The sequence below is a fragment of the Boeremia exigua genome, assembly GCF_020726555.1.
Source record: "Boeremia exigua strain MPI-SDFR-AT-0100 chromosome Unknown C7974scaffold_16, whole genome shotgun sequence".
Taxonomy (NCBI): domain Eukaryota; kingdom Fungi; phylum Ascomycota; class Dothideomycetes; order Pleosporales; family Didymellaceae; genus Boeremia; species Boeremia exigua.
Window position 1 is genome coordinate 373,123 of NW_025763533.1, and position 22,785 is coordinate 395,907.

General features: G+C 59.5%; 14 protein-coding genes and 1 non-coding gene across 15 annotated transcripts; 7 read left to right on the forward strand and 8 right to left on the reverse strand.

Moving 5' to 3' along the window:
- Nucleotides 1-8: 8 nt before the first annotated feature.
- Nucleotides 9-721, forward strand: C7974DRAFT_429338 (Cdc25 family phosphatase-like protein Ibp1; the record flags this gene model as incomplete). Its single annotated transcript, XM_046144635.1, has 1 exon — nt 9-721. Exon 1 carries the CDS (start codon nt 230-232, stop codon nt 719-721), a length of 492 nt encoding a protein of 163 aa, XP_045990944.1. The 5' UTR covers nt 9-229.
- A 104-nt stretch (nt 722-825) lies between these two features.
- On the reverse strand, nt 826-2,341 carry C7974DRAFT_87346 (uncharacterized protein). Its single transcript, XM_046147423.1, has 5 exons — nt 1,984-2,341; nt 1,834-1,938; nt 1,606-1,783; nt 1,356-1,557; nt 826-1,307 (listed from the first exon to the last, which is right to left on the reverse strand). Exons 1-5 carry the CDS (start codon nt 2,137-2,139, stop codon nt 863-865), a joined length of 1,086 nt encoding a protein of 361 aa, XP_045990945.1. The 5' UTR covers nt 2,140-2,341; the 3' UTR covers nt 826-862.
- Nucleotides 2,342-3,517: 1,176 nt separating this feature from the next.
- C7974DRAFT_370108 (uncharacterized protein) lies at nt 3,518-5,095 on the forward strand. Its single transcript, XM_046139960.1, has 3 exons — nt 3,518-4,072; nt 4,143-4,568; nt 4,639-5,095. The coding sequence occupies exons 1-3, from the start codon at nt 4,000-4,002 to the stop codon at nt 4,995-4,997; spliced, it is 858 nt and encodes a 285-aa protein (XP_045990946.1). The 5' UTR covers nt 3,518-3,999; the 3' UTR covers nt 4,998-5,095.
- Nucleotides 5,096-6,028, reverse strand: C7974DRAFT_406595 (ETC complex I subunit conserved region-domain-containing protein). Its single transcript, XM_046143154.1, has 3 exons — nt 5,438-6,028; nt 5,286-5,390; nt 5,096-5,240 (listed from the first exon to the last, which is right to left on the reverse strand). The coding sequence occupies exons 1-3, from the start codon at nt 5,974-5,976 to the stop codon at nt 5,162-5,164; spliced, it is 723 nt and encodes a 240-aa protein (XP_045990947.1). The 5' UTR covers nt 5,977-6,028; the 3' UTR covers nt 5,096-5,161.
- Nucleotides 6,029-6,142: 114 nt separating this feature from the next.
- C7974DRAFT_467123 (thioredoxin-like protein) lies at nt 6,143-8,508 on the forward strand (the record flags this gene model as incomplete). The annotated part of the gene is made up of 3 exons (XM_046146354.1): nt 6,143-6,444; nt 6,519-8,127; nt 8,179-8,508. Exons 1-3 carry the CDS (start codon nt 6,200-6,202, stop codon nt 8,506-8,508), a joined length of 2,184 nt encoding a protein of 727 aa, XP_045990948.1. The 5' UTR covers nt 6,143-6,199.
- A 390-nt stretch (nt 8,509-8,898) lies between these two features.
- On the reverse strand, nt 8,899-10,286 carry C7974DRAFT_87396 (uncharacterized protein). The gene is made up of 3 exons (XM_046147426.1): nt 9,858-10,286; nt 9,639-9,808; nt 8,899-9,589 (listed from the first exon to the last, which is right to left on the reverse strand). Exons 1-3 carry the CDS (start codon nt 10,196-10,198, stop codon nt 8,991-8,993), a joined length of 1,110 nt encoding a protein of 369 aa, XP_045990949.1. The 5' UTR covers nt 10,199-10,286; the 3' UTR covers nt 8,899-8,990.
- An 898-nt stretch (nt 10,287-11,184) lies between these two features.
- On the reverse strand, nt 11,185-11,632 carry C7974DRAFT_291849 (uncharacterized protein; the record flags this gene model as incomplete). Its single annotated transcript, XM_046137652.1, has 2 exons — nt 11,185-11,482; nt 11,538-11,632. Coding segments are annotated over 2 exons (393 nt in total), but the record flags the coding sequence as incomplete, so codon positions are not given.
- A 44-nt stretch (nt 11,633-11,676) lies between these two features.
- Nucleotides 11,677-14,120, reverse strand: C7974DRAFT_87445 (glycoside hydrolase). Its single transcript, XM_046147428.1, has one exon. It carries the CDS (start codon nt 13,895-13,897, stop codon nt 12,173-12,175), a length of 1,725 nt encoding a protein of 574 aa, XP_045990951.1. The 5' UTR covers nt 13,898-14,120; the 3' UTR covers nt 11,677-12,172.
- Nucleotides 11,920-12,000, reverse strand: C7974DRAFT_t127. Its single transcript has one exon. It is a non-coding gene; the product is annotated as a tRNA-Ser (tRNA).
- On the forward strand, nt 14,121-15,094 carry C7974DRAFT_87382 (uncharacterized protein). Its single transcript, XM_046147425.1, has 2 exons — nt 14,121-14,363; nt 14,415-15,094. Exons 1-2 carry the CDS (start codon nt 14,350-14,352, stop codon nt 14,602-14,604), a joined length of 204 nt encoding a protein of 67 aa, XP_045990952.1. The 5' UTR covers nt 14,121-14,349; the 3' UTR covers nt 14,605-15,094.
- Nucleotides 14,982-16,640, forward strand: C7974DRAFT_87373 (alcohol dehydrogenase GroES-like domain-containing protein). The gene is made up of 2 exons (XM_046147424.1): nt 14,982-15,683; nt 15,737-16,640. The coding sequence occupies exons 1-2, from the start codon at nt 15,275-15,277 to the stop codon at nt 16,564-16,566; spliced, it is 1,239 nt and encodes a 412-aa protein (XP_045990953.1). The 5' UTR covers nt 14,982-15,274; the 3' UTR covers nt 16,567-16,640.
- An 18-nt stretch (nt 16,641-16,658) lies between these two features.
- C7974DRAFT_406601 (mitochondrial inner membrane protease-like protein ATP23) lies at nt 16,659-17,717 on the reverse strand. The gene is made up of 2 exons (XM_046143155.1): nt 17,093-17,717; nt 16,659-17,045 (listed from the first exon to the last, which is right to left on the reverse strand). Exons 1-2 carry the CDS (start codon nt 17,591-17,593, stop codon nt 16,818-16,820), a joined length of 729 nt encoding a protein of 242 aa, XP_045990954.1. The 5' UTR covers nt 17,594-17,717; the 3' UTR covers nt 16,659-16,817.
- A 60-nt stretch (nt 17,718-17,777) lies between these two features.
- C7974DRAFT_406603 (Aspartate/glutamate/uridylate kinase) lies at nt 17,778-19,483 on the forward strand. Its single transcript, XM_046143156.1, has 2 exons — nt 17,778-17,909; nt 17,968-19,483. The coding sequence occupies exons 1-2, from the start codon at nt 17,855-17,857 to the stop codon at nt 19,398-19,400; spliced, it is 1,488 nt and encodes a 495-aa protein (XP_045990955.1). The 5' UTR covers nt 17,778-17,854; the 3' UTR covers nt 19,401-19,483.
- Nucleotides 19,484-20,981, reverse strand: C7974DRAFT_476669 (serine/threonine-protein kinase 12; the record flags this gene model as incomplete). The annotated part of the gene is made up of 2 exons (XM_046146696.1): nt 19,484-19,901; nt 19,959-20,981. 2 exons carry the CDS (start codon nt 20,979-20,981, stop codon nt 19,767-19,769), a joined length of 1,158 nt encoding a protein of 385 aa, XP_045990956.1. The 3' UTR covers nt 19,484-19,766.
- A 331-nt stretch (nt 20,982-21,312) lies between these two features.
- On the forward strand, nt 21,313-22,628 carry C7974DRAFT_406607 (TIP41-like family-domain-containing protein). The gene has a single exon (XM_046143157.1). The coding sequence runs from the start codon at nt 21,380-21,382 to the stop codon at nt 22,184-22,186; it is 807 nt and encodes a 268-aa protein (XP_045990957.1). The 5' UTR covers nt 21,313-21,379; the 3' UTR covers nt 22,187-22,628.
- Nucleotides 22,629-22,785: the final 157 nt, after the last annotated feature.

The window sequence follows — 22,785 nt, forward strand, 5'->3', positions numbered from 1 at the left end:
TTTATAAGCGTCTCCGCCCAAGCGTCGAATCCACAATCGCAAATGAGAATCATAACGATTTGTGAAAGAAGTCACAACTAACTCCACGTGCCACCGCGAGACAGCAAACGCGTGCCCCACCACCCCTCCCCTCAACCCCCACCACCAATTCCTCACCACAACTGCCTTTTCAACATCCCAACGTCACTTCACCAACCAACACCCGTTCGCCATCGCACCGCTCCCAAAGATGGCCTCTCCGACCCTCGCAACCCTCCAATACATAACCCGCGACACCCTCGCCTCCACCATCTCCACCAACGCCTCGCTTCCCCCAGACACCGCCATAATCGACGTTCGCGACAGCGACCATATTGGCGGCCACATCCGCGGCAGTACATGGGTGCCTAGCTCGACGCTGGAGTACAAGATGCCGGAGCTGCTGCGCACACTGCGCGATAAGGAGGTTGTGGTGTTCCATTGCGCGTTAAGTCAGCAGCGGGGGCCAGGGGCAGCGTTGAAGTACTTGAGGGAGAAAGAAAGGGTGGAGGCAAAAGAGGAGGCAAAGGAGGAGGTGAAAGAGGGGGTGAAGGAGGGGGTGACGGAGGAGGGGGAAGGGAAGAAGGGGGGACAGAGGGTCTACGTGCTCAAGGGGGGGTTCACAGAGTGGCAGGAGAAGTACGGCGAGGACAAGGTGTTGACGGAGGGATACCAGAAGGACATTTGGGAGTTTGGGTACTGAGGTGTCTCGCGGAGCGACTTCATGGGCGCCGGGCTATTCGAGCGCGATACGGGCTGGAGATATTATAAAGGTTGCACTGCCCGCGTCCAACCACATCAGCGATGTACTGATCCAGTACTAGAATAGGTGCTATGCTCAGTCTCACACCTTCAACGCCCCCTCCCACTCCAACGCCTGGCTCCTGGTCCTCTCCTGCTCGCTGACCCCAATTCGGTCCGACCTCACCGTGTACTGCGTTTCCTTGACGATATTCTTCTGGCTATCCGCATCGTCGAACTCGTCGCCATCTGCCCCTGTCTGGAACGTGTCTAGTGCAACCGCGGCTGAAGGCCTCCGCATATGCTCACGCGACTTGACAAAGGGCTCGGACCGGTGGGACGACGCCCCCTTGGGTGTCTGCATGCTGGAGCTGAACGTCACTCTTACGGACAGCAGAGGGCGCAGCGCAGGCAGACTGCCCGCTACGATACCGATGCCTTCTTCCACAAGCGACCACAATCCGATCTTACCTGTGCCGTACAAGAACTCACCGGGGTCACTGTACAGCGCAAGGTAGCGGAGGCGGACGATTGTGGCGGAGCTTGCTCTGGGGGTCCCGTTAGCGAGACTTGTACAGTGGAGAAATGGGGCTTACACTGAGGCGAGAGCGAGGATGACGACTACAGACGCCTTGACGGAGGACTTCATCTGCACATTCCACAGCATGATGGCGGGCAGGATGGCCATGGTCCAGTCTGTCAGGATTTCAATTGCGGAGAAGAAGAACGAGACGTTGCTGTTCAGCTTGAGATTGCAAGTACCCTTGGCCTCGCCCCATAGCGTTTCGATGGGCTGGCCTGGTTGTGCGTCAGTGGCTGCGTTGTGGTCAAAGTAGGCTCGCTTACAGATACTAGCGATGCCGGCACAGAAGACGATGGTCGCGAGCCATGTCAGGCCGATGACCATGTATATGGTGTAGTTGTAGCGACGCTGCGTAGCGGCAATGCGGAGAATGGTGACAGAGATACTGCACTTGATAATCGCCGCACTGACCGCGTAGAAGTACTCCGCGATGTAGAAAATCTCTCCAAATCAGCCTCGAGATGTGCGTGAGCCAAGGGGTAACTACATACCTTTATCCCTCTCGCGATGGATAGGGGGGACAGGTCCTTAGCCTTCTGGCCCGAGCCGTAGAAACAACATACGATACACAAGCAAGCCGTCACAGTGAACAGGATCTGTGGTCGTCAGTTCGCTGCTGCGTGGTATGATCAGTCACTTACCTGTCCAGCGACCATCAGATAGTCGTCTGCGCCGAACACCTTCCGCCCTACTCGGACGCAAATCCGCAGGAACACGGTGATCCAAGTGATGATGAGTAGTACGATGGCGGCGTACAGGAGTGCCACGCCGTCGCCGGCTACCTCAACCGTAGCCATTGCTCAGACACAGCAGGATGCTGCCACAATCTGCCCTCCTGCTGGCGTTCAAAAGGTCTTACCCGAGCCGTCGACCTCAGCCTCAAGCTGGATATACAAAGGTGATGTTGAAGTGGAGATGAGCAGCGAACAGTATTGTGAATCCAGAAGCACACAGCAGATATCGTACGCAAGAACAAGACGAAGCACTCAGCACATCCACCTCCGCGGCAGAGGCAGAGGTAGAAACAGATAAATCCTCTCCCTGTCCCACGATGCGCCCCGGCACCTTCCAACCATTCCCTCGCAACCGTAGGCTCCGCACCGCGACCAGGAGCCCTCTCACGCCAAACGCGATCGACACTCCTGGCCCGATTGCCCCCTCCGCCTGTCAGCCCAGTCCAGCTTCTCACCTCACCTTACCTCATGTCTATCCCGTGGTGCCTTTGTTACCAGCGCGGAGTCTCGGGTCCCCACACTCTCTCGTCAGTCGCGTGAGGCTGACGTGCATGCTCACTTCCACATACCTACTGCGTACTCGCCCGCGCAAGCCTCCCAGCATGCTGCAGCGTCGCTGCATACCGACTTGTGCTGCGCAGCCGTGCTATGCAATCGATTTCGCTCCCCCTGCCCCCACGCAGTCGGGCCATTTTGTAGCAGCAGCACTGTCGTTAGTAGCCATCATTTCCTTATCCAGACAAGCAGTGGGCTGCTCGAGCACAAACACGGCGCCCAGGAAATTTGCACGCGGGCCCGCTGCTCTTCGCACGGAACCTGCGCTGCGCTGGGCAGCGATCGCGTAGGTTTACGGGTGCTCTGGCATCCTATTCAGGCTGTCTTACTCCCAGCTCTGACTGCCTGGCTGCTTGAGCGCTCCAGGATTCGTCTGCTTCCAGGGTGAATGCAGGATGAATGGGATGATTCCAGGATGATTCCAGGGCAGACTGGACCCGCTGTGCTGGTTCAGCAGGCGCGTAGTGCGTGTAAGCATATCCACGGCCATGTGTGTGCGTACGCGCACCGCAGTCGGGACGTTGTGAGTGGCCCGGTGAAAGCTCGCCGTAGCGCGAAGTTATGGGCGTTTCGGGACGCGATTCAGAGGGCCGCGCTACGAGAAAATACTGCGGCGCGACCCGTCCGCTCAACGGCGTTCAGCTCTCATCGCACTGCAGCGACAGCTTCGGATGTATATGGGTTGGACGGGCGTGCGGGTTCTCAGCTCGAGCTGGAGTCTGCAGACGCCACACGCGATGCGGTTCTGACCTCCGAGCTGCGTGCGCGGACCCATGCAACCCTGGCGTGGTGTGTAGATCTTTTCTCCCACCTAGCCGGACACGGGCGACGCCGCACGGCAGGCCGTTTCGCACGCGCGTGGGCCTTCCTTTCCTCAACGCTCACGCTGGCCGATCGCACGAGGAGCATGGGGCACGTCTGGACAGCCTCTCGGCGCTTTTGAAGGACCCGACCCGTCACTTGTACTGTGTAGTGGACCATTGCTTGGAGCCAACCAGCCAGAAACACTGCATGACTTGGTTGAAAGCGTAGGCAGTCCAATAGGAAGACTGATGAGACTAACTACCCGTCCTTCGTGCCTGGCGCTACGTGCTGCTAAGTGGCTAGTTGGACGTGCGAGGGTGCCGTACACGGCATGGGTGAGCGCCGCAGCTGGGCCGGCGTGCGTGGACAGGATCTCGTTGTGGTAAGAAGGGTGCGCGTCGGTAACGTGTCGCAGGCTGGAATAGCTCCGGCGCGGGGCGGTGGGCGAGCCGTGTGTGTATAGTATGTAGAGGGGGCCGCTCGAGCTCGCACGAGAATCAATTGCTTCTGAATCGACGATTGGGTTTTGTTTACACAGAACTATCACGGACACGAATACGCAATATGACGGACTTCCAGATCACAGACGCCGACCTGGCGAAGGGCAAGTTTGAGGGCAAGGTCGCTGTCGTCACGGGTATGTGCTTCAACTTCAAACCCCCCCCCCCCCCCCCCCCCCCCCGCACCACCATCTAACATCCCCCAAGGCGGCTCTTCAGGCATCGGCCTCGCCACCCTCACGCTCCTGGCCTCCCTGGGCGCAACCGTAGTGACCGCCGACATCAACCCCCCGCCCACAGCGCTCCCGCCGCGCTGCACCTACACGCCCACCGACGTAACGCAGTGGAGCTCACTCACGGCGCTGTTCAAGTCGGCAGTCGCGGAGCATGGCCGCATCGACTACGTGTTCGCGAACGCGGGCATCGGGCCGCGGGCGAACTACGTCGCGCTCGAGACAGACGCGCAGGGCGAGCTGGTGCGGCCGGCGAGCGCGACGCTGGATGTCAATCTGGGGAGTGTGATGGAGACGGCGAGTTTGGCGGTGCACTACATGAAGACGCAGGAGAGCGGAGGGAGTCTGGTATTGATGGGATCGAGTACGAGCCTGCACGGGGTGCGGGCTATTGACTACGGTGCGTCTCATTTTTTCTCCATGGTCGATGACTGATTTGGTGTCTTCGATTGCTGAACTGACGTCTGCAGCGACGGCCAAGTCAGGCGTCCTCGGTTTTGGCCGTGGCCTCGCGGTCGTCCTCGAAGCAGCCAAGTTGCCGGTGCGGCTCAATATGCTCGCGCCCAGCTGGACGGTGACACAGGTGCTCCCCGATCTGGGCAACCTCCTCAAGGCGGTCGACTACGAGGCGCAGAGCGCCGAGGCGGTGGCGCGCGCGGCGGTGTATCTGCTCGGGGACGGGGAGAGGCACGGGGACGTGGTGTTTGTGGGGCATGGCAAGTACCGCGAGATTGAGAAGGCGATTATGAGACCGGCGTACCTGGCGGTCAAGGGCGATGGGCCAAGTGACGACGAGGTTCTGGCGAAGATTCTGGCGTTGGAGGGGTAGGGAGTCTGAAGCTAGTTATATGGCAGCAGTGTCTGGTTAGCGTGTGAGTGTCGATGGTTGAAGTGCGTGTGTCAAGTCGAATAGCGGTCGTTTCTGTGGTGGGGAATCAAGTCTTCATTGGTCGAGTGTGGGTACTATATACAATCCGCTCGTACTCGCAGGGTCTATGTGGTGCCGGTGTGGGTGTTGCGCTCGGCGTACACCCACTGGCCCTCGGGAATGGCCTCCTCGAGGGGCTCCCAGCTGCGGAGGTTAGCGACGGTAGGGAGGAGAGGGGCGCGTACGTACACCTTGCTCTTGATCATGGTGTCGACGAGCTTGTGCTCGGCTTCGGCAACGGCGATGACCTCCTCGATCAGGCCGGCGCCGAGCTTGCTCTCCAGGTCGGAGATGCTGGGCGGGTCAGCAGTTGGACATGTGGCACACGGGCGAGCACCTACGCCTCAATGGTGTACTGCGGCTCCGGGGCGAAGACGGTGGGCGAGTTGGCGCGGCGGGCCTTGTAGGCGGGGTCGCCCTTGAGGGCCTTGACGTCCTTGCGGCGCTCCTTCTGGGACCTGATGCCCTCGGGGAAGGACGGGGCGATCTCGCCGTCCCACTCGGCCTTGCGGTTCTGGCCGTAGTCGACGTTCTGCACCTTGGGCAGGACCACGGCAATGCCGGCGTCGGTCTCGAGGGTCTGGAAGTGGTCGGGGTCGTCGGCGATCTGCGAGCGGATCGTGTCCTGCCAGGCGTCCCAGCCCTTGGGCTTGGACTCCTCGATGATGCGCAGGCGGTGGCGGGTCAGGGCCTCGACGGACTGGCGGTAGACGGACGACTCGGGCGCGTGCTTCAGCTTGGTGAGGGTGCTGTTGTAGTGGTAGAGCAGGGCCGAGCGCGGCGACGGGTGGGTGAGCAGGCCCGTGAGGCCCGTCGGGGCGCCGGCCTCGAGGAACTGGCCGGGCTTGACGGCGGCGAACAGGCGGGAAGCGGCCCTCATGGTTGCGGGGGGCGTGGACGGCGGAGCGTGGCGCAATGGGTGCGGAGGCGGTGGTGCGGTGCGTCGTCGAAGTTGCGCGCCGGGCTTGGCGGCGGCGCGGGAGCTTTGGCGGCGGTTGCAGGGATGCGCATGTGCCGGCCGTCTCAGGGACAGCGAGACCTGGCATCTGGCATCTGGCACCTGAGATCTGGCACCTCAGATCTGGCACCCACCGCCGCCCGCCATGCGCTCCCTCTTCTACTCGCTCCTGTCGCTGGCGACACTGGCCTCGGCCCTCGCCGTCCCCGACGCTGCCGCTGCCGCCGCCCGCGCCGCCCCCGACACTGCTGCCGCAAAGCGCGCCGACGCGGCCGCCGACGACGACTGGGAGGACAAGGTGCCCGACACCGTCTTCAATGGCCAGACCGTCCCGCCCATGCCGGTGCTCGACATCAAGACCCTCGACAGCGAGATCAGCAAGGGCAACTGGTACCGCCCCCCACCCCCTCCTGCTCTTCGCGCGCGCCCGCCCGCTCCCCCAGCCCACCACTGACGCGCCCCAGGATCGTCGAGTTCTTCTCGCCCTCGTGCCCGCACTGCCGGCACTTTGCCCCCACCTACCAGACCGCCTACGAGTTCTACTACACCTCCAAGCCCATCGACGCCAAGGGCGAGCCCGAGGGCGACTCGCTCAACTCGTTCAAGCGCTTCTACGACTTCAACTTCGCCAAGGTCGACTGCATCGCCTCGGCCGACCTGTGCAATGCCCACGCCGTCATGAGCTACCCCTCCATGATCTACTTCCGCGACGGCGTCGAGACCCAGCGCCAGAAGGGCTCCAAGAACATGAAGGAGATGAGCGACTGGGTCGAGCAGCTGCTCGAGACCATCCGCCCCGGCTCGCGCAAGGAGGGCGGGCCCAAGCTCCCCAAGCCCGGCGACAAGGCCGTCGAGGCCGGCCCAGACACCGAGGACGTGGTCAAAGAGAAGGCCGAGGAGGACGTCAAGGACAAGCAAGCCGCCGCCTCCAAGCTCGCGAGCCTCAAGAACGAGCCCACCAAAGCCGCTGCGCCCACCCCGACCCCCGAAAAGGCCGCGCCTGCAAAGCCCGTGTCCACCTTCAACCCGGACGGCATCTCCGAGGTGCTCACCGCCGAGAAGTTCCAGTCGGTCGTCACAAACACCCTCGATCCCTGGTTCGTCAAGTTCTATGCGCCCTGGTGCCACCACTGCCAGGCTCTCAAGCCAAACTGGGACAACATGGCCCGCCAGGTCAAGGGCAGGCTGAACGTCGGCGAGGTCAACTGCGACGTCGAGAAGAGGCTCTGCAAGGACGCAAAGGTCAAGGGCTACCCTACCATGCTCTTCTTCCGCGGCGGCGAACGCATCGAGTACGAAGGCCTCCGCGGCCTGGGCGACCTCCTCGACTACGCCAACAAGGCATCCGCCGTCGGTGCTGGCGTCGAGGACGTAGATGCGGCAGCCTTCAAGGCGCTGGAGCAGAAAGAGGAGGTCGTCTTTGTCTACTTCTACGACCAAGCCACCACCTCCGAGGACTTTGCCGCCCTCGAGCGCCTGACCCTCAGCCTGGTCGGCAAGGCCAAGATCGTCAAGACCAACGACAAGGCCATGTCCGACCGCTTCAAGATCTCCACCTGGCCGCGCCTCATGGTCTCCCGCGACGGCAAGCCCACCTACTACCCCCCCATCACCCCCAAGGAGATGCGCGACACCCGCCAGGTCCTGACCTGGATGAAATCCGTCTGGCTCCCCCTCGTCCCCGAACTCACCTCTTCCAACGCCAAAGACATCATGGACGGCAAGATTGTCGTCCTGGGCATCCTCAGCCGCACCCGCTACGACGAATTCATCCTCTCCAAGCGCGAGATGAAGAGCGCCGCCATCGAGTGGATCGATAAGCAGGAAGCCCTCTTCCAGCTCGAGCGCCAGGAGCTGCGCGACGCAAAGCACCTGCGTATCGAAGAAGCAGAGGACAAGAACGACGACCGCGCCCTGCGCGACGCAAAGGGCATCCGCATCAACATGGACGAGATCGAGCGCCCGCGTGTGGGTTTCGCCTGGGTTGACGGCGCCTTCTGGGAGCGCTGGGTCAAGACGACATACGGCATTGACGTGAAAGACGGTGAGCGCGTCATCATCAACGACGAAGACGTACGTTCCCCCAAAACCTCCCACTGTGCATCATCACTGACTAAACAACAGAACCGCCGCTTCTGGGACACCACCATCTCCGGCGAACCCATCCGCCCCTCGCGCACCTCGATCCTCGAGACCATCTCCAAGGTCACCCACAACCCGCCGCGCATCGCGCCCAAGTCCACCTCCGGCCGTGTCGCCCGCGTCTTCCTCGGCCTCAACCGCTTTGCCTGGCACCATCCCGTGCTGGCCGTGCTCGGCAGCATTGGCACCCTACTTGCGGCGCTGTTGGTCGGGAAGAGGATGCGCAGGAGGGGCGGTCAGGGCTACTTTCAGCTGGGGGAAAGGGATGGGCTGTTGGGCGGGATCGGGGGGGCTGGGGCTAAGCACGATTAGATGCGTCTGTATGTGTACGTGTGTGTACGTTGCTGTACGAGCGGAGGTGTATCATACACGTTCTTTCTTGGTTCGTGCGCATGGGGAGCTTCGGGCTCCGGGGCGTTTGCATTATTTGCGCGGCGTTGGGGGGTCTGCGCTTTCGATACCTTGGGTCGTAGAGGGGGAATACGATGACACGACGAGATCAATATTTTCTCTAAATGCACGACTTATTGTGATCTTATATGAACACGTCCGTGAATTGGATGCTTGTGTCACTTCCTCTCACACATCCTTTCACATAATAAAAAGGTGACATAACCATCAATTCATCAAAGGGCAATGGATGGGTATCGCTACTACATTGTTGTCCATCTCCAGCACCGCACACACCTCTCTCTCTCTCACACACACACAACCGTCCTCACATACACACGTCTCCCCCGATTCCACTATCCTCTCTACTATCCCCTCCTTCCCTCATTCCGTCACTCACCTACCTACTGCCCCTTTGGCGCGACCGGCGGAGTAGCATCCAACTCTGTTGAAAACGGCCTTGCCTCAAATGCCTGCTGCTGCTGTTGCTGCGGTGCATAACCCCCCTGCTGCTGCAGCGGCGGCGGACTCATACTAGGACTGGGTGCGCCATACACAGGCTGCACAAACTCCTGCCCAGGCCCCGCATGCCCGCCCTGCTGCGGATACTGCCCGCCATACGGCCCCGGACTCGGCACCGAACTGACCGGCGATTGCGGCGACTGCGGCGCCCACTGCTTGCCGTCGGCGACACCGAAGGGCGCCGCGCTGGCATTCTGCTGCATGGGCGGGGGGTAGTACTGCGGGGGCGCAGCGGCGGCCGTGGTTTGGGCTGGGGGAGGGGCGGCGGCGGCGGCCGTCTTCTTGCGGCGCAGGAAGAACCAGATCAGGCCGCCGATGAGGGCGAGGCCGAGGAGGGGCCCGACGACGGCGCCGGCGATCCAGGCTTTGCTGGAGGATTTTTTGGGCGCGGGGGTGGTAGGAACGAGGGTTGGATCTGCGTCGGTGGGGTCGTTGATGTCGGTGAGGGTGGGGTTTGTGCTGGAGCGGGTGATGGAGGGGGCTGGGGAGTGTCAGTGAGTGTGAGAGGTTTGGGTGCTGGGGAGACTGACCCGCTGTGGTCTTCGCAGCTTCGGGTTGGACCCGCCAGTATGACCAGTTGACGCTGCTGACTCCGCAGTTCACATTTGTCTGAGGACTTGAGTCCTGTTCGTTCTCATACAAGAAAGCGGTGTTGCAGACGGTGAATGAGCGATCTGTTGGATCATCGTAGACGGAGGTACTGTTGTCCGTCAGTGCTGAGGCTTGAGTTCATGCTAGCAGATACATACCAAGGAAAGGTCAAGGATGTACTGCTTCCTAGCAGAGCACCATCGAAGATCAAGTTGCCATTGACGCAAGCCTGCGGGATGTCGCAGCCAGCAGCTGTAGTCGCGCAGCATCGCCAGTGACCTCCGCTCTGATACAGACTAGCGCCTAATTCGCATTGCTGAGATGTCCAAACACCAGAGATGGATACCCATCCCATGAAACGGGCATCGTTCTGCTTCCTCAGAAGCTCAATGTTCGGGCCCGGAGTAATGGTAGGGTCTGCGGCAGAGACCGATGGCGTGACGATTGAAGCAAGGCTGCTCGAGAAGAGCGCCGATGCGACCAAGGCTTTTGAGTGCATGACTGGCCTCTTCTATGTGAGCTTCCACTGTCAAATGGTGGTTCGCACTGAGAGAGATGTGGAATAAATCAACGGCGCACAAGATTTCAAGTTTAGCTCTGGAGACCTTCATAACGTTTCGTCCGTGAGCCTCAGGCCGCAAATCACTGCCGACTACATCCGTCCAGGAAATACCGGTCAGGGACTGCGGTTGTCACAAACGGGTGAACGTGGTACTTTGGATCCAGTAAGATGAGATTGTAGGCGAAATTGGACGCAGATCGATCCATACTTCGTATTGTTCGCGCATATAGACAAGTTAGGCTGTCGTGGCACCAAGCGGTAACCACAACAGGCAATGCGTGATGTGCCAAGCATGTGCTTAGCACTGTTTGGTATGGTGTGGAGGTAGAGGCGCAGGGGCTTAGCGTTCACTCGCAGGGCTAAGCGAGCGCAGCTGAAGGTATGACTAGGAAGTATGCATTGATTTCGAGCATCTGGGTGTTCGAAGCTGGCGCAAGTGTCGTGTCGATAGAACAAGCATTTCTGGCGTATGCAGATGCGTTTGAGTGGTCGATTTTGTGCCGGTATCCGGAGGCGTGGTGGTCACTTGAGCGTGGAACAAGAGCCAGACGAGGCTGAACATTCGTGACGCCCAGGTTGCTTCTCTCGACCGCTTGAACCCGTAATTCGGGCCGCAGGACAACGTGGTCCAACTCGCTTGTTTATGCCTAATTGGTCACCGGCGAGGCTGTCCTGGAGCCGATCCTCACCCTTAAAGGTACATGTCGGACCTGAAGGGCGTGATCTGCGTTCCCGCTCTGCCATGTCAAAGTACATGGATATCGCGCCCACTTCCGCGCCTACACGCTGTTTCAATGCTTGAACGGGACTAAGCGTCTGAGCGTTTTGCGCAGCTGACTCTTTCCCACCGCTATCTTTCAAGTGACGCATTGAAATGGCCTGACATCTTATCGTTGGGACTTCTTCTGACTTGTCTGTGAGAGTAACTGGTTCTGCTTCATGCCGGGCACAAGTGCGACGGCGCTTGCATAATCGCCGTCGTGGCTGATGCTGATCTCGCACAATTGGCCTTCGAGGGTCTGTACGTTGAGGGATTCTTGCGCAGCTGTTGATCTCTCGGGATCTTTCAGGGCTTCCCAAAGAACAAGGGCTTCTGGTCTCCTACTCTGATGCTCTGTACGATCAAGTTCAGTGACTGGGAGAATTACAATATGCTTGAAGCCCCTCGTGTTCTTGTCTAAATGATCACAGGCTTTTCGGCATGCTTCTTTCGCCGCAAATCTAGCACATTGTCAGGACGCTTCCTACAAGAGGCATAGATCATCGTGGCACAAACCTGCCAGCCAGAAACTGTGCAGCAAGATCCAAGTCATAGTCATGTCTCCCAAAGCGGTTGTGAAAGTAGGTACGCTCGGGATACGTCAAGATCTTGGATAACAGAGCCTCAAGCGGTTTGCTTTTACTGCCATCCTTCCCTGTGATCAGCTTCCTTATTCGTGGAATGTTGCAAAGGTCATTGCCGATACGCATTGGGAACGGAAACGGACGAGGCGGCATGTTGGGTGATTAGAGTGCGACTGCTGCAGCTTGATCTTGAGGGTTACAGCGCGACGACGCGACGGCCTCGGCAGCTCGGTCCTTGGCAGGTCCCGTCAAAAACATTGCGGGTCTCCTGAGAGACTCAAGACTCGCTCAGACACTCTGAAACCGCAAAAAGACGACGTTGGCAGGATTCGAACCTACGCTCCCGAAGGAACAAGATTTCTAGTCTTGCGCGATAACCACTCCGCCACAACGCCGTTGGTTGATACTGTTATACAGCTGATGTGAAAGGAGGCGGTTTGCGGCGTATATATAGCCCGACGCATGTCTTGTGCTACCACGCTAGCGGTCAATACATCTTCGCTTGGACTTTACACCACCCCACACGTTGGTAAGCATCTTCGTATTCGAGTCGTATTGGTGTCCGGCTCATCTAATCATTCTAAACACATGTCCCTCGGTGCTGAAGACCCAGTTATCGAGACTGGCGGTTTCGACGTCCGTGAATGTTAACCAGAGGTATTTGAGCGTCTCGGCTGCCCAGAAGCTCTCCTGCATATCGATCCATCTTGTCTCGCCTGCGCCGGGCCACTCTGCAGGCAGTACTCTGTAAACGTCCGCAAGCTGCGCATATCCGTACGGTGCTTTGCAATGTGTCTCCATAGCCGAGAAGGCCTCCCACGCCCAGTCGCGGAACCGCGGCTCACCGGTGATGCGCCAGGCGTAGAACAACGACTCGACATACTCCGGTCGGCCCTTGTACTGCGGGCTGGTACTCCAGAAGCCGCTTTCTGACCACTCTTTCTTAGCACGACTTGTGTCAGGTGAGTAGAACGGTTCGTCGTAGCTGAACTTCGGTGTCCACGACCAGTTTTCAGGGCCAATCTTAGACGGTGTGGAAGTATATGTATGACGACAGCCCTCTAACAGGGCAAGCGCGAATGTTCTGAGGTATGGCTGATCATAGTATTTAGAACCAAGCAGGATGGTGCCGGGCGCAAAGCATGCAAGATGACCTTGCTCATTGTGGTACTGTTTGCCGTCTTGCTTTCCTATGAATAGATGTTGCATAGCATGATCAGGTGCGGATGCAGATCGTGTGCTGAGGCGCCTCCGTAATGAGTAGGCAGACTCTAGGAAGCGTGCCTTGTATGTGCCAACATGAGGCTCAGACGGTGGTGCAAGAAGCGTGATCTTGAGAAGATATTCATAGTATGAGTCGTGACCGCCGTCCCAATGCCTGTCGCGACCGACTGGTGCACCGGTCGTGATGTCGATTGGTGCGTCAATCATTCCCTTCCACGGAGTCGACCACTTTGACCATACCAGAGGGGCCCATGCAAGTGTTGAGTTCTTTGCGTAGATTGGGTCACCGGTCAGCCTCGTCAGGACGCGGTTCTCGAGGATCGAGGATCCTGTTCGCGCAGGCCCAATTGCAGGATGCGCGTACTGTGGCTTGTCGGGGTGCTCGACGTGTACGAACGGCGGGTCTGCCACACCTCGTGATTTCTTGAAGTCCACACGCGGCCACGGCATGCCTGTGGGTGTGTCGTATGCGGGGCCAAGCTTCTCGGCCAAAGTTACAGCATGTTCGAGTATCAGATCGCGCGCTTCGCCGTGCAGGACATCCTCCGGAATCTTGCCAACATCGTACAGTTCCACAATCGATAGCAGGCCACCGAGGTACCGAATTGCAGTCTCGAATGGATCAACCAAATCCTCTGTATGCGTAAAGTCGATGCCGAGGATGTGCTCCACCGAATGCGCAAGCTCATCCCAGAGCTCCATGAGCGCCAATGTACTTGCAGAGTCCACGATGAATGCGCCCCAACCATTTCTAGTGCTTGAGTTGCCTCCTGAAACAGGCAATATGTCGTCTGCGCCCCACGCGCTCTCTCTGTATTTCCAGTACGTGTACTTCATCGCACTGCGCACTTTGCCCGCTCTCGTCTCCTGCGCCTTGCCCGTACCGTTCCATGCCGTATGTTGTATCTGCGCGCCATATGCAGGCACGTCGCGTGTCCGAATGGTTGGGTTCGAGAACTCTTTGATCAGGAGGTAGAAGGTAATGACCAAGACGGCAGCAAGAAGCTTGAACGACGACTCGGGGTTCTTCTCGAATTTCGACTTGCCCCAGCGGCGAAAGCCGGGCATAGTGAGAATCTGGAGGTCGCCAATGTGTGGTTGTTGGCCTCAGGTTGCAGGCAGGTCTTGCGACCGCATCTGTCCACCGCTGGAGCTTCGGGGGTGATGCGGAGTTATGGGCGGAGAGGCTGCCGGCTCCCGTGACATTCCCCGCGTAGTGATTGCTGAATCTGGGCTGTCTCGACTTGTTGGCACTTCGGCGACGGCGTACACTCTGCACGACCTGTGGTTGAGCATTGTTGCAGCGACCGAGGCGGAAGCTGTCACCTTGGCAGGGCTTTCCGTTTCCCTCACGTCATCCCTTCTGAACTTCTTCACTTTTGACAACCCCAACGTACGCCACTGTAGGATACTGTCTGACAGTATTCGTCATAGCTGTCGGGAGATTTGAGGTTAGCATTGTGAGCCATCACAGGAAGCCTGTTACACATCAGTCGGTTCTCGAGTACTCAACATCAGCTATGGGCGTCTGGCAGTATGTCATTTTCATTTATTCGTCGTCCACCTATGACTAATGCCTGTGAAGGTGGTACAGAAATCTCGCGCCGAGGACTAGGATATACATGGGCGTCGGCATCATGGCATACGCAGGCTTTGGCCTCCTCATATCCGACGAGATCGAGCAACGCTTCGGCTTGACCCCCAATGAGCAGGATTATGAGGAAGTCCGGCAATTGATACCCAGGATTAGCACTGTAGAGAAGAATCAGCGGTGAAGTGGCGCCAACCTGCGCTACCAACAGCCGCACGCCTTCCCAAGGAGCTACATTTGGAAGATTCGAGCACCTGATCCTACCCATCTTTCAACTATGGAATAATACCACAAACAGCAAATGGCATAAGCTTTCGTGATGGAAGAGTTGGATCAGGCCCACCAATAATCCATCCTCGCGCACGTGGATGACCTCACATCAGCCGGATCAATCTGCGAACGATTGGGTTTGCACGATGTCAGCCAATCCACCGCATCAGAAAACCTTACTAAGATAGCTTCCTTCCTTGTAGCTTATGCCAAGAACGAAATGGAAGCTTGCATTTCTGCTTTAGGCAAAACATATGTAGTCAGTGTGCGCTCTGGTCAGGGAGATTCCTCGAAGACCGCCTCGTGAGGCTTCTGGTCGCTGAGATTCAGGGTGGTCATCCATTAGGGCTGCTCCACATCACCGAGAGTAAATGACGAAGTCTGATCAAAACTTGACAATCTGGTGATCAATTCGAGAGACATCACCGATACTGTTTCCATAGACAGTTTGAAAAATTGTGCGGTCTGCTGTGTGTGCCCCGGATAGAACCCCGTCCATCGCAGTATAAGACTGGCATCATACCCCCAATAAGAAAACTCCAGTAACACAAACACCTCTGGCCAGCACTTCATCGCCACACACCATGCCTAGTCTACTCAACGGCCAGTCTGACAACAACGTCTCGGCACCCACGATGCGCGCCGTGGTTTGGAAGGGCAAGACGGGCCATGTCTCGGTCGACAACGTGCCCAGACCGAAACTACTCTCATCTGAAGACGCGATCGTTCGTCTTACTTCAGCAGGAATATGCGGCACCGATCTTCACATCTATCGAGGTATAGTAGGCAGCACGAACCCGCCATGGGTCCTGGGACACGAAGGCGTTGGCATCGTTGAGTCGGTGGGTGAAGCCGTCCAGAATGTCAAGCCCGGCGACAGAGTCATTGTACCTGCGTCTCCGGATGATGGAGTCCTGAACATCGATCAACTCATACCGGCCCTTGAGAGCGTCGGTCTCGGAGCCGACTTCGGCAGCAGTGACGGACTGCAGGGTATGTACCATCTGGAGCAGAGTATGTGCTGGTTTCATACTGACCACTTCCAGCGGAATATTTCAGAGTGACGCAAGCAGATACAAATCTGATCAAGATCCCACACTACCCGTCACGAGAGCTTGACTACCTCATGATCAGTGATATCTGGGGTACTGCTTGGACCTGCCTGGACCTATCCGGCTTCCGCGCCGGCGAGACAGTAGCAGTGTTTGGTGCCGGCCCCGTCGGACTTCTCTGCGCCTACACCGCGCTGTTCCGAGGCGCAGCCCGCGTGTACGTCGTCGACCACGTGCAGGCGCGCCTGAACAAGGCCAAAGATATCGGCGCCATTCCCATCAATCTCACCAAGGGCAGTCCCGCGCAGCAGATCCTGAAGCTGGAACCCAACGGCGTCGACCGCAGCTGCGACTGCTGCGGCTACGAGTGCGTCAACGAGAACCTCGAGCCGCAGCAGAATCACATCATCAACAACGCCGTAGCCGCGACGGCGCGTGGCGGAGGCATTGGGCTTGTGGGCATATACATTGCACAGGACAAAGCTCCTGGGCGCCCTGAGGCGGGTCAGATCCCGCCGACGCTCGACTTCCCGATGAGCGACTTCTGGTCCAAGGGCCTGACGATCAAGGCGGGTGTGGTGAATCCCCAGGCATTGGCACCGCAGCTTGTGGAGCTTGTCAAGAGTGGCAGGGCGAAGCCTGGGTGTATCACGAGCAGTGTCATTGGCATTGAGGAGGTGCCGGAAGGGTATAGGAGATTTAACAGGCAGCTTGAGACGAAGGTGGTTATTCGTTTTCCGTGGGAAGACGACGAGTGGAGTGTTGATGGCACAGCGACGGTGTTGGGGAGTCAGCGACGGGAGCAGGATAGTGAGAGTGAGTAGGTGATGTGTGCAGCAGACGGTCGCTCAAATTTATCGATGTGTCTCGCCAATACCATAGTCAGAGCCTGAATTTACTTGATGGTGCCGAGAACGAGAAGACGCTCAACTGTATTCTTTACATGATATATTCACCGAGATGCGAAAGTGAGTCCCTAAACGCCGTCGCTATGCATGTGCCATCCTGTACACTATCATACACATTATACCTTCTCTGACATATACAACAAGTCCGCCCAGTCCAAGTCATCCATTCATCGGTAGATCTCATCAAACGGCCGTGTGTCATGGAAGCAGCTGTCCCACACCTCGTTCACCACCTTCTTCGCATGCGCCTCGTCCTTTATCTGCGGCCGTTGCAACAACGACAGCTCCGCGCGGCGGCGCACACACGCCTGCAGCTGCTCCGTGATACTCCACTGGTTGCGCGTGAAGAACTCTCGCGTAAAGCGGCACTCGCCCGACAGCGTCGACGCGCGAATCTACCAATGTCAGCGGCCGTAGGTCCGTAATATCCAGCGGTGCTCACCTCCAGACACGCCTGGTGCCGCATGTTGGTCGACTCCACCTTCCACTTCAAGTGGTCCCACGCGTGGACCATCTCGTGCGCCATGGTGTCCTCCTGGTGCCCGCGATTGCGGAACTTGTTGGCGCACAGCAGAATGCCGTGGTCGAGGCTGAAGCCGCCCGACTGCTCGTTCGTGCACATGCGGCACAGGATGTTGTCCTTGGTCAGGTCGCCGCCCAGCTTGTAGACTTCGTCGGACAGGAAGCGCACGATGGGCGAGTACTGCAGCAGGTATTCCTTGTTGGAGTCGCAGCGCTTGCAGATGGACTCGGCCTTGGTGGCGTCGAGCTCGGTGAAGTAATTGCGCTCGAGACTGACGTCGCGGTTGCCGGTCATGCGCCCCAGCATGATGGAGAAGGTGTTGCTCCAGGTGTAGAAGACGGGGTCGACCTTGGGGGGCGCGGGGCCCGGGGGGGCGATAGCGGCGGGGTGGGCGCCATCGGCAGATTCGGGCTTCGACATGGGGCGCGGGCGGAGGCGATTGTCGCGAGATGCGGAGGGGATTGACAGCTAGGGCGCGCTGCGTTGCCGTCGCAAAAGTCGCGATGATGGTCGCCCTAGCGCGGTGCGGGAGCCAATGGGAGCGCGAGGAGGCGGGACTGACGCAGGTGCCGGAGCTCGGAGTGGTGGGTGGTGCAGTCATGCTCGACACCGCCTTGCGTTGTCCATGAGGGCTTATATCCGCGGCCTCCCTGCCTCTGCTCCCACAGCGCAACACTGAGCATGGCGGTCCACATGAAGAAGATGCCCGGGCAATTGACCGTGGTGATAAAACTCGGTAATTCCTCAGTACAGTCCCCGCGGTGCATGCAAGATCGACTGACCAACACGCGCAGGCACAAGTTCGATAGTCGACGAGAAGACCCACCAGCCGCTGCTGTCGATCCTCTCCCTCATCGTCGAAACAGCATGCAAGCTCCACGCCGACGGACACCGCGTCGTCATCGTCTCGTCTGGCGCCATCGGCGTTGGCCTGCGCCAGATGAACCTCCCGCGCCGCCCCAAGCACCTCCCCAAAGTCCAGGCGCTGGCTGCTATAGGTCAGTGCAAGCTGCTGGCGCTGTGGGATCAGTTGTTTGGCAATCTGGGCCAGCAGATCGCGCAGGTGTTGTTGACGCGAAACGACATTGCGGACCGCACGCAATACCAGAACGCGCAGAACACCTTCATTGAGCTGCTGAGCATGGGCGTCATTCCAATCGTGAACGAGAACGACACTCTCGCCGTCACGGAAATCAAGTTCGGCGACAACGACACCCTGAGCGCCATCACAGCAGGCATGGTGCAGGCCGACTACCTCTTCCTCATGACCGACGTCGACTGCCTCTACGACAAGAACCCGCGCACAAACCCCGACGCCAAAGCCATCGAAGTCGTCGAAGACATCGCCGACCTCACCGCCGACGTCAACTCTGCCGGCTCCGCCCTGGGCACCGGCGGTATGAGCACAAAGATCGTCGCCGCGCGCCTGGCCACCAGCGCAGGCGTCACCACCGTCATCACCAAGAGCTCGAAGCCGGGCAACATCTCCGCCATCATCCGCCACGCCGAGCAGGCGCGCAAGGCCCGCGCGTCAAGCCGCAACTCGGCGTCCTTCCCCGACGACGCGCCCGACCTGTCCGCGTCCACTGCCTCCTTGCCGGCGCCCCAGACAGACGACGCCCCCGTCCCCCTCCACACCCGCTTCCTCCCCATCGCGCACCCGATCCGCGACCGCTACTTCTGGATCCTGCACGGCCTGGCGCCGCACGGGACACTCTACATCGACGGCGGGGCGTTCAAGGCGCTGCACGACAAAGCGGGTCTCCTGCCCGTCGGCATCGTAGACGTGGACGGGCACTTTGCGCAGCAGGAAGCCGTACGCCTTGTCGTCGTCAAGCGCGCTGCTCCCCCGTCGGCCGCGCCGCTCGCGTCCCCGACTACACATACGCACACGCACACCCACGCCCCCATCCCCCTGCGCCACCCTGTCCACGCGCTCGCGCATCCGCACACTCCATCTCACTCCCCCGCGCCTGCGCACCAGAACCCGCTCTTCGACCCTTCGCAAGCGCCGGTCGAGATTGGGCGGGCGGTCGTCAACTACTCGGCCTCGGAGATCCGGCGCATTAGAGGTCTGCACTCGACGCAGATTGTTAGGGCGCTGGGGTACGCGGATAGCGAGTATGTGGCGGTGAGGGAGAATGTGGCTTTTTTGGGAGGCGAGAGGAGTAGGCCGGGGACGCCGGGGACGCCGGGGGAGGGGGCGGGGGAGAGACATATGGGGTGAGACCTTGAGGGGGTAGAATTCAGATGAGGCCTGGCGTAGAGAGTGTTTGGATCGTTCAGAGACGGCTTGCTTTAGAAGGAACGGCAGTGGAAAGGAAGATATGTGCAATTCAATCGAACCTAGACCCGCATCTCAATATCAAAGGAGAAGACGTAAGAATATGACACCGTGACAACACTAAGCCCATCAACGATCAACACCAAATGTCCAGTCCTCGTACCGCACCCACACGCTCTACTCGGCGCGCTGCCAATCGACTACGCAAACCATGCGAACGCTGTATAAGAAAGCCAAAATCAATCCAGAACGCCAGCCAATGCGCTAAATCCCCAAACGCCGTTCGTAAATGGTGCTATTAACAGTCGCCTATTCAGTGCTCTTCCTGAACTTGTCTGACGTGCGCTCGTACGCGCGCGCCGAGCCCTTGCAGTGCTTGATGATCCACGGGTGTCGCTCGACGTCTTCGAGGGAGATGCGCTTCTCGGGGTCGAGCACGAGGAGCTGTTATATTATTAGCATCTAAAACAGCATGTTGTGTGTAAGAGCAGGAGAACTCACCCGCTTGATCAAGTCCTTGGCCTCGGCGCTCACAAATCCGGGCACCGTGTACTCGCACCGCACAATCTTGCGCTGGGTCATGACCTGGGTGTCCTCGAACGGGGCCTCGCCGACGAGGAACTCGTAGGTCAAGACACCCAGACTCCAGAGGTCGACTTTCTCGGTGTAGTAGTTGTCCTTGGAGGCGCCCTTGAGCATCTCCGGGGGCAGGTAGTCGAGCGTGCCGCACATGGTGTTGCGGCGGTTATTGGGCGCGTGCACGCTCCACCCGAAATCCGAGATCTTGATTTCGCCGTGCACGCCGACGAGGATGTTCTCGGGCTTGATGTCGCGGTGCATGACGTGCTTCTTGTGCAGGTACTTGAGTGCGGATGCCATTTGGGCGACGTACTGGGCGGCTTTGGGCTCCGGGAAGCGCTGCTCACGGCGCAGGTGTTTGTACAGCTCGCCCTTGCCGGCGAACTCGAGGATCAGGAAGATGCGCTTGGCGTCGTGGAAGTGGCCGAAGAGGCGCAGGACATTGGGGTGGGCGAGGTGCGACTGGATTTCGATTTCGCGGCGCACTTGCTTTTCGACTTTGCCCTGCTGGATCTCGGACTTGTGCAGGACCTTGAGTGCGCACACGAAGCCCGAGGTGCGCTCTTTCGCCAGGTAGACACGGCCAAACTTGCCCTTGCCCAGCGGCTTGCCAATCTCGAACATGCCGAGGTGCCACTGCTTGGGGACGGCGGCGGCGGCGGGCGGCGGCGGGGTGTACAGGGCGGTGTCGGTGAGGGTGCGGCGGTGGCCGTCGGGGCGGGCGGGCGGGGCGACGACGGGCTTGATGGTGGCATTGAGCTTGCTGGAGTTGGCGGCGGCGAGCTTCTGCAGCGGCACCTTCATGCGGTTGGCGCCCGAGGCGGACGTGGCCAGGGCCAGCGACGCGACGGGGGCCTTTGGCTTGGCGTAGGGCTGCTCGTCGCTGTTCTCGTCGTTGACGGTGATGCGCTCAAAGGCGGCCTCGAGGTGCGAGACTTCGGCCATGATGGGTGCTGCGGGTTGCTGCCGGGTTGCTGCAGGCGGGCGGCGCGGGTTGGTGTCGAGGGCGCGTCGGTGTCGCGGGTCAGTGTCGCAGCGGCGTCGCGGCGGAACGAGCGTCGAGCGGCAGCGCCTGGTGGTGGTCTGCGAGCGATGCGACGGGCGAGTCGGGACCGGGTGTTGGTATGGCGGTGATGATGATGGGACGGGAGGCTGGGGAGGAGCGTGCGGCGGCTAGCCCAGCGGCGAGCAATAAACAGGCGCGTTGCTGGGGCGATGTGTGCGCCGATCCCGATCCCCCACCGACCCCACACGCCGCCGCCAGGCACAGCCTGCACTGCACAGCCTGCACAGCTGCCGCACGGCTGCACTGCTGCACGACTGCACGACTGCCCCCGCACACCATGGCCTCCAACGGCGCGCCCGTCGACACGGTGGCGCCCGGCGTCGCCGCCACGTCCATCACCAAGGCCGGCTTCCGCATCACCACGCGCAAGCTGCCCATCCTCAAGGCCGGCCCCATCGACGCCATGACGCGCGCCCTGGGCATCACCCCGCCCGAGATGATCTTCGGCGACAACCTGGCGCGCATCGAGCACCCGGCCTCGGGCTGGGCCATCGAGTTCAATGCCTTTGACGCCCTGGACCGCGTCGACAAGACGGGCGCCCACATGTTCCAGGTCGCCTACTCGCAGGCCTGGCAGCAGAACCGCCAGAAGCAGTTCGAGGACATCAAGGAGGTTGTCAAGCCCTTTGACTGGTCCTACAGCACCGACTACCGCGGCTCCGTGCCCGACGCCCCCGCCATGCAGCCCACCACCACGCCCATCCCGCTCGCCCTGCTGCGCCGCCCCGACCCCATCGAGTTCTTCGACGAGGTCGTGCTGTACGAGGACGAGCTGGCCGACAACGGCATCGCCATGCTGTCGTGCAAGATCCGCGTCATGCCCGCGCGCCTGCTGCTGCTGGTGCGCTTCTTCATGCGCCTGGACGACGTCGTCTTCCGCATCCGCGACACGCGCGTCTTTGTCGAGTTCGCCACCGGCCAGGTCATCCGTGAGTACACTGCGCGCGAGGACAAGTACGAGGAGGTGCGCCGCAAGCTGGCAGGGCGCAAGGAGGACGTGCTGGCTATCATGCGCGACCCGAACCGTCTGGCCGAGCACATTCCCGTCGTCGAGACCATCCTGGACGGCGTGACGCTGGGGTGAGATAGGACGCATAGACGTCGCGCCGGGCCGCAGAGTCGAGACTGCATGGTGGGTAGGAGCGGGTAGGTCTGTCGACGCGCAACTAACACGGGTAGACGTGTCGAGCGAGCAGCACGGCGCCACGTAGCAGCCAGGAATATACCTGTGAATCCGCTGCAAGAGTAGCACACCCATCTCGAATAGTCGCCCATGCTTTGTTCCTCGATCATCACTGAACCACCCACCCCCAGTCCAGTATGCATCATGCCTTGCCTGGCAACATAGCCCAGCGCAACCCTTTCCTGCATATCTATCCAGATGTGAACGTTCAATACTGGGTGGAAATCAACGTTGGGTCGTGGAGAGTCGCAAGGGGCATCGAGATACCATAGTCAAGCGTCGTGGGAAACTCAGTAGTGCCATGCACACAGCCAAATGAAAAGCTCAAAAATACAACTTCCACACTCAAGTCACGTTTCTTTTGTTCTGTGCGTGTACAATCTCTGCTTATCCAACGCCTTTTGCGTCCTCATATGCCACGTCGTGCTATCTATCCCCCTCCACCACATCTCCCTTCCGCCGACGCATCCACATGCAACCAAAAAATAATGCGAATGAGT